This window comes from Cryptomeria japonica, chromosome 10 (assembly GCF_030272615.1).
Source record: "Cryptomeria japonica chromosome 10, Sugi_1.0, whole genome shotgun sequence".
In the NCBI taxonomy this organism is placed as follows: Eukaryota; Viridiplantae; Streptophyta; class Pinopsida; order Cupressales; family Cupressaceae; genus Cryptomeria; species Cryptomeria japonica.
Window position 1 is genome coordinate 463,728,558 of NC_081414.1, and position 14,603 is coordinate 463,743,160.

Below are 14,603 nucleotides of genomic sequence, written 5' to 3' on the forward strand. Positions count from 1 at the left end.
AGCCGGGACCCATCTCGCATTGCTTAGTTGCATTGTAGACTTAAGTGCATTCCCCTAAGTTGCACTTAAAGGGGGGTGTTGGTGTAAACAATTAATCATCTTGGATATTATTACACCTTACTTAAGTTTACTTCGGAAATGCATTTCATAGTAGTTTGGGTATGAGACACTTGGATGTTTGTGTCACATTGGGATAGTGTGTAGGAGAATTTCCACCTTTTATGGTGTGCTCTTGTTACTACTCTATCATATCCACTTATTGTGGAGTGATAATTCCACCTTCGGTGGGTGATCCACCTCATGTGGAATATTTTATTGTTTCTCCTACCTACCACACCTATTTCCTACCTACCCTTGTTTCTTATTGAGCCACATGTCATGTTTGTGTGCTCACATATCCATATAGCCTTGCCTATATAATCAGGCTCATCTACATTGTATGTAACAATGATTGATGATCTAGTTGATCACATTTTGCATCTTGATAGAATACAGTTTATTCCTATCATCTATTGTGTTCTCTCTTATTTGTGCTTTCCATTCCCTCTAGATCTTAGCAAAATCTCACACTCAAAAATCAAACACTTGAACTGTGATCCTTACAACATATTGCATGAGTTGGAGATAACACGTTTGTTCCTAATCCATCATCCTACTTACATCTCCTTAAAATACTCAATGTAGAACATTTAAGCCATATTTTCCACCTTTGCTAGAGCCAACAACCAATCAACAAATATCTACATAGTTGTAATTGCATACTTCACACTTTTCACTCTATGTTGAACACTTATTTAGGGTCCATTCCCTTAGACTTGTTTTAAAACCCATGTAAGCTGTTTTTGAGCATAAAACCCCCCATCAAGATGTGATCCAAGGCAAACCCTTATCCCCTAGTTATTTTCTTCCCATTTCCAACTTTTTGGAAGATTATATCCACACCAATAGTAGTGTAGTGTAATGTCCCATTTTTTGTGGCCTTTCCAATATCTTTGGAACTCTAACTTTCTTGGAAAGTGCCAACCTTTTCGGAATGGAATTCGATAGTTGCAATGAATTCAAAAAATCAAGTGAGTACAATTTGGGAGCATTCCACATTTCTTGGAGAAGTCTCCTATTTTTGGAAAGCACCGATCTTCATTAAAATTGATGTCTTGCAATTTTAAGGTTGTTTTGGCAAGATCAATATTCATAGTTGGCTTACGTCAATAGTTTCTGCAACTTTGTGGTTGTGCAGAAATATAATTAACTTTAATTATAAAGTGATTCTTAAGGTTCAAAAGTAAATAAAAAGCTAATATATATTTTTTCTAGAATGATATTAAATGTTTAAGATATATAGCTTCTAGAAAGATACCTAAAAGGGGCTTTTAAAAAAGGAGGTTGTGAGAAAACATTCCTATTATTCTAGATATTTTTGTTGGCTTTTCTTAGTTTCTTGAAACACCATTTGGGAAGCTAAGCAGTTTTCTAAATCCCTTGGGCAAGAACCCTACGACAAAATTGATTTTGTACAAGAAATTCTCCCTAGTCATAGCAGATTCACACAAGATTCACAGTTCAGCTACATATTTGAAGAAAGAAGGGAGCTAAATAATCATATCTTTTGGAGACTCTACATGCAACAAATTTTCAAAAAATTGCAAGCAAACTATAAATTTGCAAGCAAGGATTAAATCTTTATTGTGCTAGTAATTTTATGCTAAAACCATGGTTGTGAGGAGACCAATATTGGTACTGGAACAGGAGATTAGTACTGGTACAGAGGTACTTGGAAACGCCATCTTGTTTTCAATATAATTTAATAGTTTATTAAATAAGTTATCAGGTTCTCGCTCCTGGCCCCTTGGTCTTGGTTCAAGGTCCTGGTCCAGTCCACCTGTGGTCCGGACAGGGTCCATGTTCCACAGGCGTGGTTTGTGCCAGGACGAACCCGAGTGGACCCAGGTCAAACTCGGGTGGACCAAGGCAGACCCAGGTCGAACCCGGGCAGCCAGCAGCCAAAAAACGCCAAGTTCTTTGCAAAATTTAATTTTCTTTTGACATCTGCTACTTAAAAAATGAAAATATAACCCTAAAAGTGAGTTTTATAACATAAACTTGGCTCATTTCTCCTCATTTGTGTTGCAAACAAAAGTTTTTTGCTAGCAGGTTGAAGAAAGGGTGAACAAAGTTTGGCTTTCAAAATCAAATAGGAGTTGAAGACTGATTTTTGAAGCTTCAACAAGTGTTGCAGCATCATTTCCACACATTTGCAAGCTCCCATTGGCTGAAAGAGGTAGGTTTTTGAACATTTTTTTCAACTATTTTTGTTTCATAAATTGTCAAACATGAAACATTAATTGTTTTTCATTATTTTGTTTTTGTTTTGAATTTGTTCATATTATTTCTTTCCATAAGAACTAGAATGGTGTCTACCTCTTCCTCCATTGGCAAAAATGAACAATCAAAACAAAGAAATGATCCAAATTCTCCCTTATGGAAGTATGTTGACATTATAAGACCGCTTCCACGAGGTGGGGGTTTCCATTGGAGATGCCAAGGATGTGGTAAAGAACGTAATAGTTCATATTTTCGGGTGGCAAGCCATTTGTATGGAATACCAGTTAGAGGCATCAAAAAATGCCCTGGAAAAGAGGGTAAACCTATACCAGATGAGATGGTGATGAAATATATTAGGGAGCATGAGGCAGCAGAAGAGAGGGAAGCCTGCAGATTGAATCAAACCACACAAAAAAAGACAAAGGGAATGCAACCCCCATCTAATCCCAATGTTGTAGTACAAAACCGCCCCTTCTTTTCCATAGATGAACCTCAACGTGAAGCACCCTTAACACTATCAATTTGAAAGAATGAGAACATGACAAGTGGCACAGCTACTACTGTCACTGAGGTGAGTGTCCAGTTTCCCCATTTACAGATTCAATGTATCTGAACTCAATGAGCCTAACCTCTTCTATGGTGACACTTAGCAGGTTACTAATCTGAAAGTCGACGATGTCCACATCATGAGTACACATAGCGAGGATGCCTTCCCACTCAACTACCTGGACAAGAAAGTTCTCATCAATGAGGAGAAAACTTGCAATCCTTGAGAGATCGCCCTTATCAATCATCCCCGAGTCTTTGAAAAAGCTCGCCTGAATTTTGGCTCTCAGGTTCTTTGCATGCAGGTGTTTTTCTCGTATACCCTCTTTCTTCCAGATCTTTGATGCTACACGAAACACCTTACTTAAAATTTCTCTGACACTTTCCTCTGTCTCAAAACACTTAGTTTTGGATTTCTTCGGGACTTCAATCCTGGTGACCAAAGCATAATACCAAGTGTTAAAGTCATACCTATCCCCACCCTGTATGACACCTGCATCTACCAAGCTTCGTTTTGACATACCTCGGATAACCTTCAATTGTGGAAGTATTTCATCTTGGATTTCTTCAACATCTTCCCAATTTGCAGCTAAGTCTTGAATTCGGCTGACCAATGAAGAAGCCGACTCATGTGCTGATACTAAATTTTCTACAAGTATGTCAACACGCGCCGAAGCATCCGAGATCCATTCCTTAGCCTGCGTGAATGTGCCCTTCATGTCCTCGTAATCTTTCATTGACTCTTGCTGAAGAGGCTGCAGAGGGGTGACTGGTATCTCATGGTTGAGTGGCCTAGTTAGATGGAGAACATATTTCCTCCACTGCTGATTCTCTTCCTCAACCTTCTTTCTTTTCTCCTTCTCCTTGGCTAGCCTTGCCTTGAGGGTGTTGCAAGAGTCGTCAAAGTACTGGACTTCTTGGTCCTGAGTAGGCTTACCCAGCTCTACAGTAGTAATCTTATAATCCTACGGGGCAATATTGTCCCGAGTTTTTCCTTCTTTTGGCACAGCTATCTGAATTGTCCTAAACCCTGCACTATCCCTCTGAATCAAAGAGAATTTTCTAGCTGGCTTAGGTGGCTTAACTACAATTGGTTCGTTCACCTTTGCCAGAAATGCTGATGTATTCTCTTCAAAATGGGTTTCATTAGGAACCTTAGCCCTTATCCTTTCTCTCAACCAATCAGGAATGGTTGACTGCTCCACAGTATTTTGATCAAATCCATCATCTGTCCCTCCTAGTCAAGTAACTATACCATCAAGGAAAACTACTGGGGGCTCAAGCTCTTCAACTTCTATGGCTGCATTTAAAACTTGTTCCTTGTTCGGGCTTTGAACAGCTTCTCTCATTATTTCTTCGATCGAAGGAGAAGGCACTCTCACTTCATTATTCCCCATATTTTTGTCCATCTCTTGCTCTTCAACTGCATTCTGGTCAGGCACAACAGATGCGGCACTAAAAAATGGAATGACCTTAGTTGGACTCACGTCTCTCCCCATCAACTTTCTTTCCCCTGGCCTTTCCAGAGCTTCCAACTAATTCCTTCCTTTTCCGGGACCCAACACTCTTTGGATTTCGAGCATTGCCTGCAGAGATACAAGGGTTGGGGGACAGAGAGTCATCTATTCCCATTAAATCATAAGTCAAGACAACACCTTTGGACTTCAATTGTTTCGTCTTCTCAGATGTCCACCACTTGGAGTATTCGACCACTGATCTCATGAGGTCTACCAAATCTGATTTCTCTCCTTCTGACCAATCAACCAAGGCTAGTGGCTCATTCCTCATCTTCTCAAAGCCTGGTTGTTGAAGCTCAAGACTGTCTTCTATTTGATCAGCAACTCTGAATACTTTCGTTTCTCTCACCATGCTCAAGGGAATCCTTGACCAAAATCTTCTCCTGATTTCGAAACTATCGGCTGCGTTAGCCCAATAATCTTCCAAATCAGCTTTGTGCTCGAAGATCATCCCTTCTACCCTTTTCATCTTATGGAATGGATCAAAGTTCTTTCTTGCTTTGTACTGGTAGAAAGGGTACCAAGCCAGCTCTTTCTCTGCAATGGCAGCGGCTTATGATGATGGGCACGTCTCTAATCCATTTCCAATCGTGAGAGAAAAGGTTCCTGCCTTCTTCTGCTTATCTCTTTGAATTGTCATATAGCCCTCTAGTTGCCTCACAACTTCCAATAGCACAACTTGGTTGGTAGGGTAGGCTAGGAGCTTGTAGGGAGATCCGGAAAACCCCTGAATTCTGATATAGGTGAACTTCGAGTATTGAATATATCAATACCCGAATCTGCTTATGAAGTCCATAGACTCTTGAGAGTCTCTAATGCAATCCACCTTGCAGTGTTCGTGTGATGTGTATCAAGAATGTATCATTTACCCTCTTGAAATGAAACATTTCTTCCATGTGAAGCTGGGGATAACAGTCATAGACAGGAAATTGATTCTCTTTATTTCCCACTTCCCCTCTACAAGTGAGGCCTTTGTATCAGTAGGTTCTAGCCAAGGAATAGAACAAGTATGAACTCATGTAAAAGGTCCTATCCGCCTCCAGATTTCTCAGCTGGCTGTCCAAGTTATTGCTTATCATCCGAGCCCAATCTATCATCTTGACTCCACTCATTATTTCGTTTATGAAATAATACATACAGGGCTCAAATGGAGCGCCTTGGGGATTACCCATTATCCTGTTCAACAGGACAATCATATCTCCAATATCCTCTTTGAAATACGCCCTTACCAAGCTCTTCCTCTATAGTTTGGAGGCACCCTTCCTTGGCTTGTCCAGCCAGGAATGATTGACAATGGCACCGTACTCCTCCAAATGGTCTTGATACATTCGATTAGCTTCATCCTTGGTCACATATACAACATTATGATATTCTGGAATTCTGAAAGCTTCCCTTATGGCCTCATCGCTGAAAGCTACCAACTCTGTACACTGCATGGTAGGGAGAAAGCCGGCAGCATGCACAATACCACTCTTAATCATCTTTTGCGCGGTCACGGTAGGCACAAGGTTATCTAAGCCGAACATTTGCTTCTTGAACTCCCTCAGATTGATATGCTTGAGGTTGGTATCGCTGATATTCTTCCATTTTGAGTTCATTCTCGATTCAGGGGGAGCATCCTTGTCTACTTGGAACTTCATCGTGCCTGAAATCTGCAAATAAACATGAAGCTTAAGTTAGAAATCAGAACTTAGATTAAAAATTTGAGGTTTGCAAATGGCTAAGAGTTTGGAGCTTTTACTTCACTTTCATACTTAGTCATGAAAATGGAATTTTCACATGTAAACTCCACACTCTAGGGACGTTTATGATTGCAATCCAAAAACCAGGTTTTATAACTTTGAAAACCCTCACCCCATTTAGTCCAAAAATGATCTTTCTTACTGAAAATTTGGATAAATTCACAAAAATCACCTCCAATGAATCTGGAAAACTCAGAAAATGTAATAAATCTGCATTTAAAACCAACTTCACCTTCGAATGAATGAGAAGGCGAGAAGATAGAAGGAATTTCAAGAAACTCAGAAAACTTGACGAATCTGCCTTCTATCAGTTGGTTCAACTCCAAAAATCTGCAGACACTTGATAAGAATGAAGTTGATAAATAAAAATTCCTTAAAAAGTTCGCTCAACCTGCAAGAGATCACCTTGCAACACCTCCAATCTACAAAATCTTCTTTTAAGTAACCCTCAATCTGCAAAATAACTCTTAATATTTCTCTTAACTTGCTCAGAAAGTTTGAACTTTTGTGTGAGAATGAAGAAGTGAAGAATGTATTGGTAATGAAGTTCGAATCTGCAATTAGAAACACGCAGATCTTTTCCAATTCATGTTTCTAATTCATCCTCAGTCCGTTGTATCCATAGAGAAAGGTTCCATTTTATACTTCGGTTGGCTTGTCATCTCTTTAAGTTCGAAAATCTTCTTCTTGTGCAAGTTTCTAAATTGATTTTAGTCTATATATCCGAACTTGATCTTTCAAATATCCTCCTGGAAACTTTCTAATTTGGGATTCAGTTCAAATTCCATGAAGATTTGGATGACATCACCAAGGAATATTCCCTATTCTCAATACTTAGCAAGTATTGGCTTCACCTTTGACTTAGGCGGACTTTTGAAGCATCTCCAAGGAGGGCGGACTTTTCTTCTACCTCCAAGGCGGACTTTTGAGACTTCACCAAGGAGGGCAGACTTTTCTTCTACCTCTGAGGCGGACTTTTGAAGCATCTCCACTTGGACTTTGAGAACTTCATCATCATGCTTGCCATCTCTCCACCCTAAGGCGGACTTTCTTACCTCAAACACCTTTCACTTCATCCATAGGGCGGACTTTTGAAGGCTTGGCAACTTGCTTGGAGGGCGGACTTTAACTTGTTTATGATCATAGGCGGAGTTTAAGACTACCTCCAATATCTTGCTTGGGCGGAGTTTTGAATGATACCTCCAAGACGGACTTTGAGTGGTATGTTTCAAGGCAGCCTTTAAAACTACCTCCAAGGGGCGGACTTTTGAGAGATCACCAAGGCTAGGGCGGACTTTTGGAAGACCACCAATGCTAGGGCGGACTTTTGATCTCTCTCCATTGGACGGACTTTTGGAAGACCACCAATGCTAGGGCGGACTTTTGATCTCTCTCCATAGGGCGGAGTTTAAACACATGCTTCAAGGGCGGACTTTTGAGTGGCTACCTCCAAGGGCGGAGTTTGGAAGTATAAAGGCGGACTTTTGAATGACCACCAAGGCGAACTTTTGGGCTTGGTATCACAGCAGGTTGAAGACTATTTGCATAGGGCGGACTTTCTTTGCCTTAGACTACCTTTCATTTCATCCATAGAGCGGACTTTTGAAACTATATCAGGGCGGAGTTTTGGAAGACCATGACTTCGCAGGGCGGACTTTTAGACATCTTCATTGTCAGCACCTTGGGCGGACTTTTCATCACCTGCCATAACACTCACCATCAATCATTAGCCAAACTTATAAAATATTCAAAATTCTACAATTTCTTCAATTTTAACCAGATTCACTTGAAATTTAAAATCCATTCTCAGGCAAACCATCTGAAACATCATGACCCCTAAAATGTAGGAGCCTAGCCTTTTAGATCAAAACTTGGAAATTCTTGATCGCGATCGAAGCAGGTCAGTGGTATCAATGCAAGCCCTAGGTCCCCACTCGAAAAAGCAAAAAGCAAGCATCCCTAAAAAATAGGGAAAACTTTCCATAACGGGGATTGGGCTAAAAATGCCAAAAACAAAACTTCCCAAAAAATAGGAAAAAGCAAAAAAGCAAACTTTTTAAAAATAGAAAGTTGTTCAAATTCGTTCAAATCAATTGTGTTCTTCGTCCTTTGGCCTTTCTGGGCACTTCGACGATATCCGGACTCTGTTATCACTTGGCTTGCAAAAAATGACTTTCAATCTTTTAGACTCAAACCATTCAAAACTTGACAAGGCCGAGCAAAACTGAAGCAAAAGGCCACGGGCACTAACAAAAACCCTAGAAAGCAGGAAAGGAGAGGGTCCCCATTTGCAATGGGGCAATGTGTGGAAAAAGGTAACAACAGTACCCTGTGCAATCTCCAAAGATGACCGCTTTTTGTGTTCATCAAAACTTTTGTCAACAATATCTAAGTTGTGTTTGATTCTAAACTATGTAGGCACTATGGCAATCATAAAGTTTAGGTAAACAACCTCAATAGGGTCACAAATAGCTATTGGAGGTTTGGAGCATATATCAAGGTCAAAGCATGACTTTTGTGGTTGGAGTCATGACTTGCACAAACAAAAAGTTGTTGGAACACTTTTTGGGCGACGTTCAATAGCACAATTGTACAATCACATGCCCAACTTTAAGGTTGGACCTACTAATGTATTTTGGAGACTCCAAAAACGGTTCCTAAATATCTACCAATCATTCTTCCACTCTTTTGCAGCCTCTCCTAGGCATTTGTCTTCACCAAACTTTGAATCAAGGATACCTTAACTCTTTTTCTCTTTCAAAAGAGTTGGGATTATGTGGTCAAAACCTTGCTTTAGGATATTTGATATTTTATAATGTTGTGGTCCACCACAAAATGGGGCACCACACTTTGGGGGAGCTTAATATTTTCCTTAAAGATGGTTTTGTGTAACATTGCAAATACATTTTATGTTGGTGATACATTATGGGAAATGCATTTGATGCTTGCTAGGTCATGGATTAGTGGGATTTGTTGGAGGAAAGCATTTAATTTATGGTCATTGTAAAATGCATTTCATTTGCAAAGGTCATTGTAAAATGCATTTCATCTACAAAGGTCATTGTAAAATGCGTTCAATAATGTAAAAAGAATTTAATGCTTGGGTCACATATAGCAATCCAATATTGGGTGCCAAACTTGGAGAAAGCAATTGAGATGTCTTGGAGAACGTGTTCTCACTTGGTTCTACTGGCATACTTGAGCACATATCTTAGAAATGCACTTTGGTGCATAAGGTACATTGATTATCGTTGCTTGGGGCATTAAATAATGGTGGCAAGAAAACTTAGTAAATTCTCCCTCGCATATTGCTCTTGTGCCTACAAATAGAAAGCTTGGAATGGAGGTTAAATGTCACTAGTATATATTCATTGTGAGTGAAGCTTGCTATAGATACCCAAAGGCATGAGTTGGTTGATAAGGAGATCTTCAAGAGTATGGAATGGGGTGTGTAGATCTCATTTGTTCTTGAATTCATATCATGTGGAATACAACAACGCTTGCTACTACAACTAACGAAGGCCATACTTGCACGGTTTCCTCCTTGATTGAGAATGTTGATCTCCAAGAGAAGGCTCATAGCCTAATATTATATTGTAACTATTTTATTGCTGAAAATACATTTGTTTTGATGCTTTGGAGGTTGGATTTTTCATGAAAAGGCTTTCCCATTGCATATTGGTGCCCCTTTTGTGCAATTGTTCTATTCTTTCTTTCATTCTTGTCATGCGTTGTTATGCCAAAATGCTACTAGAATTTTTATAGATCAGATAACTTGTGACATCTTTCCTTGTAGGATTAATGGTGGAAATTGTTTAGTATTTCCCTTCATTTGGTGTCAAGTAGCATTTACATATGCATTCCCAATTCATTGTGTTTAATTCTATTCAACATATGAAATTTGAATACTTAGTATTCTATATTGCTAGTCTTTGTAGGCAAAACACATAGAAAAGAATGTAAAACATCTAAGGGAGTTTTAGTTTTCTTTACACCATCAAAGTTGGAGCATGAACATTTACATCCAACACTAATGGACCAGCTCATGTTGACTACCATGACAAGTATTCAGCATAGTGTGGATTAGTTGTTTCAATGGTCGAAGAAGGAGAATGAGCTTACCAAGCTAAGTGGTTTTGTCCCATAGGCTTTCAATGTTTAGCCTCGTGGACGATAAAAGTTCTTCTTCTTCTTCCTTCAATATTTTAGAATATAGTTTCATGTTGCTTCTAAAGAAAGTATAAATGATTTGTGCAAAGCCACAAGCTTAAATCTACATAAATATACATATACAACCATGACATTTGAGAGAATGTGTCCCTAGGTAGCATGGAGTGAAAAATAACTACTCACCTATTTGCTTGTGATTGGCCACAATGATCCATACCTTGATTCAATTGCTTCCCTCTTGTTTTATGTCTCTTTCAACATTTTCATCTCTTATTTTCTTCTTGATCTTCATCACAAAGGTTGTCTTTGCATACTCTTTGTGGTGGTAATTCATCATTATGGGATACATATTCTACCGGTGAAAGTTCCTCATCTTGTCTTGATGGAGAAGCTCATACCAAACAACCTATAGTGCCTCTCCAACTAGAGGAATCATCTTCATCCTATAAAATCTATGTTGCCTCTTCATCTTCAAACTAGTGAAATGGAGAGCTTTTTTCTAGGTCAAACATTTCTTCTCTAATATTTGAGAGGACTTCAACTACCTTTCCATCTTGTTTTTTTGACTCTTTCAACATTTTCATATCTTATTTTCTTCTTGATTTTCTTCACGAAGGTTTTCTTCCCATACTACTTGTGGTGGTTCTTCATCATGATGGGATACATATAACACTTGTATTGATGGAAAAGCTCATGTTAGTGTGAATGGGGTCATTTCCTATCTATTTATTAGTGGGAACCTATTCAAATGTTAAGTTTACTTAGGTTCTAGCTTGCACCTAAAATTAGGTTGCAAATTCCTAAGTTAGTATAATGAGGCCATGTCTCATTATTTATTTATAGACACACTGGTTATTTTAATATTATATTTCATATTTGCACATGCATTTAATGTTTGTATCAAGGGTAGTTGTCTCATCACATGGGATTAAGATACATGTCAACATCTTGTGAACTTCTACCTCATCACCTTACCTATACAAGCAAGGACTGTGTACATTTGTATTCATATTCAATCATTATCAATCTATGTAGTATTATGCGAGTTAATTGTCGTTCTCTCTTGTGGAAGCCATTTTGTTCTTGTAAGGATCTTGAGGGTGTATAGGAGTCATCTATCTACTCCTACAGCTCATACCATACAACCTACAATGCCTCTCCAACTTTGACGAAACATCTTCATCTTATACAATCTGTGTTGGTCCTTCATCTTCAAGTGGGGGGGGGGGAGGGGTGGGGGGGCTTTGTTCTAGGTTAAAAAAAATTCTCTAAATTTAAGATTTAAAAGGACTTCAACTACCTTATTACTCACAAACTGATATTAGCTTATTTATAAAATTGGAAACAATTACATATCAGAGAAATGTTGGAAAAGGCTTGAATTCAAAAGAAAAAACTAGAAAAACTAGCATTCTAAGGGAAGAGAATGCATATAAGAGAAGAAAGAAAATCTGACATGCAATGGGACAAGCATGCATGGAAAACAAAATGATAGAAAGGATACACAAAAAAGGAGACTCACAGCTGAATTTAGTACTTAATCTAATTTGCCCGTGAATATCGTGAACTAACTATACTAAGATACTACAAGTCTACATGAAGCATGCCTGCAGCAATGGCACACACAACTAAATCAGATTAACTGATACGGGGCACCCGTACAACCAAAAGATGGAATGTAACTGCAAATCCAAAATAAAGAATGAAGATAAACACTCCAAAATACCTCCTATATTGATATTTAAGGTGCTCGAGCCTTCATGAAATTTCAATAAATATAACTGTCAAAAAGCATGCCCCAAGCACAAACAACTCTGGAAGGGTTGCAATCTACTCTTACAGCCTATACACACTACCAAACTACATCAAAAAATTATAATCCAATGTTTTAGGTGTCGCGAAAGGATTTACTAGATTTGTCATCAGACAATAACTTGACGCCAACACCTGATCAAAGAGTAGCGAACTCGGAAGAGCTTATACCAATGCAACGGCTATTTACAGACAGCGAAAGCAAAGAGTCTCCAATAAGTAAATATGCGACCGTGCAATATGTAAGAAATCGTCTAGCACCAATGTTCAGGAAGGGAAAAAGAAAAAAGTGGATGTTAAAGTGGGAATGGATCGATTAAACATAGGACTGTAGTGCTATCTGTACGCATTTCCCGAGGAGCAAGCAATCACCATTCAACACATTCCATAATCCCTAGCATCTTGTAAACATTCAAACAAAAAAAATCTTTTATCTATACCTAATACAAAACTTTGGCTTTCAAAACAATAAATCTTCATATACTGAAATTTGAAACCATCAGAAAAATATTGAAAATTATACCCAACACGCAACCTTCTCTTTAATAACTATTAAATCCTCTCGAGTAATAAGCTTGAAATCATCAGAAACTAATTGAAAATCATTGCATGCTCCGAAAAGACAGTAAGTAAGATGGGCGAAATGTTGGTATTTGCATACAGTGACGGGGGCATCGACCCGCTGAACATTGCTCTCCTCGACAAGAATTTCCATAGCCTTGAGGCAAAGCGCCTTGACCTCCCACTCCTCTAACGGCTCGCATCTCTTCAGCTGTTCTATTTGCCTGTCCAGCTCCGACATTTTCCCTTTCCTCTCCTACCTTCAAAAACCCACCAACCTTTTTCTGCCCTAGGAAAACCTCATGTAGTATTTTTTTTGCTCGGTAAAACCTCATGTAGTATTATCTTACGTCTTTATACTATTTTTACCCCTCTTTTAGTCTTTATAACTATATGGGGAACCGTTCAACATTAATAAATCCTTACTTCTTATTATTTTTTTATTTTATCTGGTCGGAGTGGTCAAATTAGCAATGCCTCGCTTATTTTTTTAATGAGTCTTTTATTTGGATATTACAAGATAATAAAATTTTAAAAGTAGAGAATTAATAAATTTTAACAAAAATAATTTATCTATAATAATAGAATAGAGATTGCAGTGGTCTAATTTTTTAACAGTCTTTTATTTGAATATTAGAAAACTACAATAAAATTTCAAAAGTAGAAGAAAAAAAATAATTTATCTATAATAATAAAATGGAGGTCTAAGTAATCAAATCTAATTTTTTGGGGAAGCTTATTGAGGGACTCACTCTACAACCTTAGCCTCTATCGTCGAGTTGTTGTGGTTGCACGAGTGAGCATGTGCTCACCCTAGGCAAGGACGGAACTCTTCGTCCTTCCTTGTGCAGACATTCATTGCTTCATCCTTCCTCTCATCCTACCATCATTTATCGCTAGCTTAGGGTTGTCTTATGGTGCAATCTTCACCTAGTGATTCTCATTCTTCGAAGGCGGCGTGCAGTGAAGAAGAACGGAGCCCCAAGTCCTTCAAAGATGCTCTGGTTAACAAAAAGAAGTCGCCTGATGACGCTACGTTCATATCGCAACTGAACTGTTCAATTGGCAGCCATAGAGGAGAGCGAGGTAAGCTTCTTGCTTGATCTAAACTCATTGTCAAACCTAATTCTCATATGGCTATTGCAAATTCTGATGAAAAAAATAGACTCAAAGATACGGCAATCTTTCTTATTGCCCTAGATTTTCGGTTTTTGCCTTCCCGTAACTATTTGAATGCTTGGCTCCAAAATGTCTCGGTCAAAAAACTAGGGTTCTCATTCTCATTTTGTAGAATGGTACAAAAGGGGTTGTTCATTATTTTTTTCAACAACCCTAACCACTAGAAAGAAGTTGTTAGAAAATAGTTTTGGCAAATTGGGAAAGGATGCTTTAGGGCTCTGGGTTGGTCGCTCGATGCCAATGGAGATGAAGTGGTGGCTCTTTCATGCCCAAGATGGGTTACAGTGCATAACATCCCCATTATTTATGGAGCTTTATTCCTAAAGCTATGAAAAATCTTGGCAATATTTTGAGAATGGATGACTCCTTTGTTGTTCTTCCGCATCTTGATGCTAGACTTTTGATTTCTTTCAATCCTGGGCAAGATTTGCTAGATGATCTTATTTTTGACCTTGGAGATGATACTGCATTTTGCCCAGTGAAATACCTAGGGCGCATTAGTGTGTGCTTTCTTTGTCGTATGGAGGGGCACTTGAGGAAACGTTGTCCGCTACTCAAGAAGAAGAAACCTTTTGTCCCTTTCGCTGACTCTCAGTCTGAATCTTTTGGTGTTCCTGTTGCTTCCTCCATGCCTGAGGGCAACCCTCTCCCTTCGGCTTCCCTTCTCGTTAAGTCTCCTTCCCCACTTTCCCCTTCCTCTTCCTCTCTGGCTTTTCACCCTGCATTTGCTTCTCGCCCCACCCATCGCACCCTA

The 14,603-nt window shown here is 38.8% G+C and overlaps 1 protein-coding gene across 2 annotated transcripts in view; it reads right to left on the bottom strand.

Annotated features, from left to right (window-relative positions):
- LOC131859414 (serine/threonine-protein phosphatase PP-X isozyme 2) overlaps positions 1-13,021 on the bottom strand; it is a 57,952-nt gene extending 44,931 nt beyond the window's left edge. The window contains exon 1 of one of the 2 annotated variants that reach the window (XM_059213127.1): positions 12,771-13,021. In XM_059213127.1, coding sequence (XP_059069110.1) covers positions 12,771-12,911 — 141 coding nt within the window. In that variant the 5' untranslated portion in view covers positions 12,912-13,021. The remainder of the gene's footprint in view (positions 1-12,770) is intronic. The other variant, XM_059213126.1, reaches the window with a different exon arrangement.
- Positions 13,022-14,603: the final 1,582 nt, after the last annotated feature.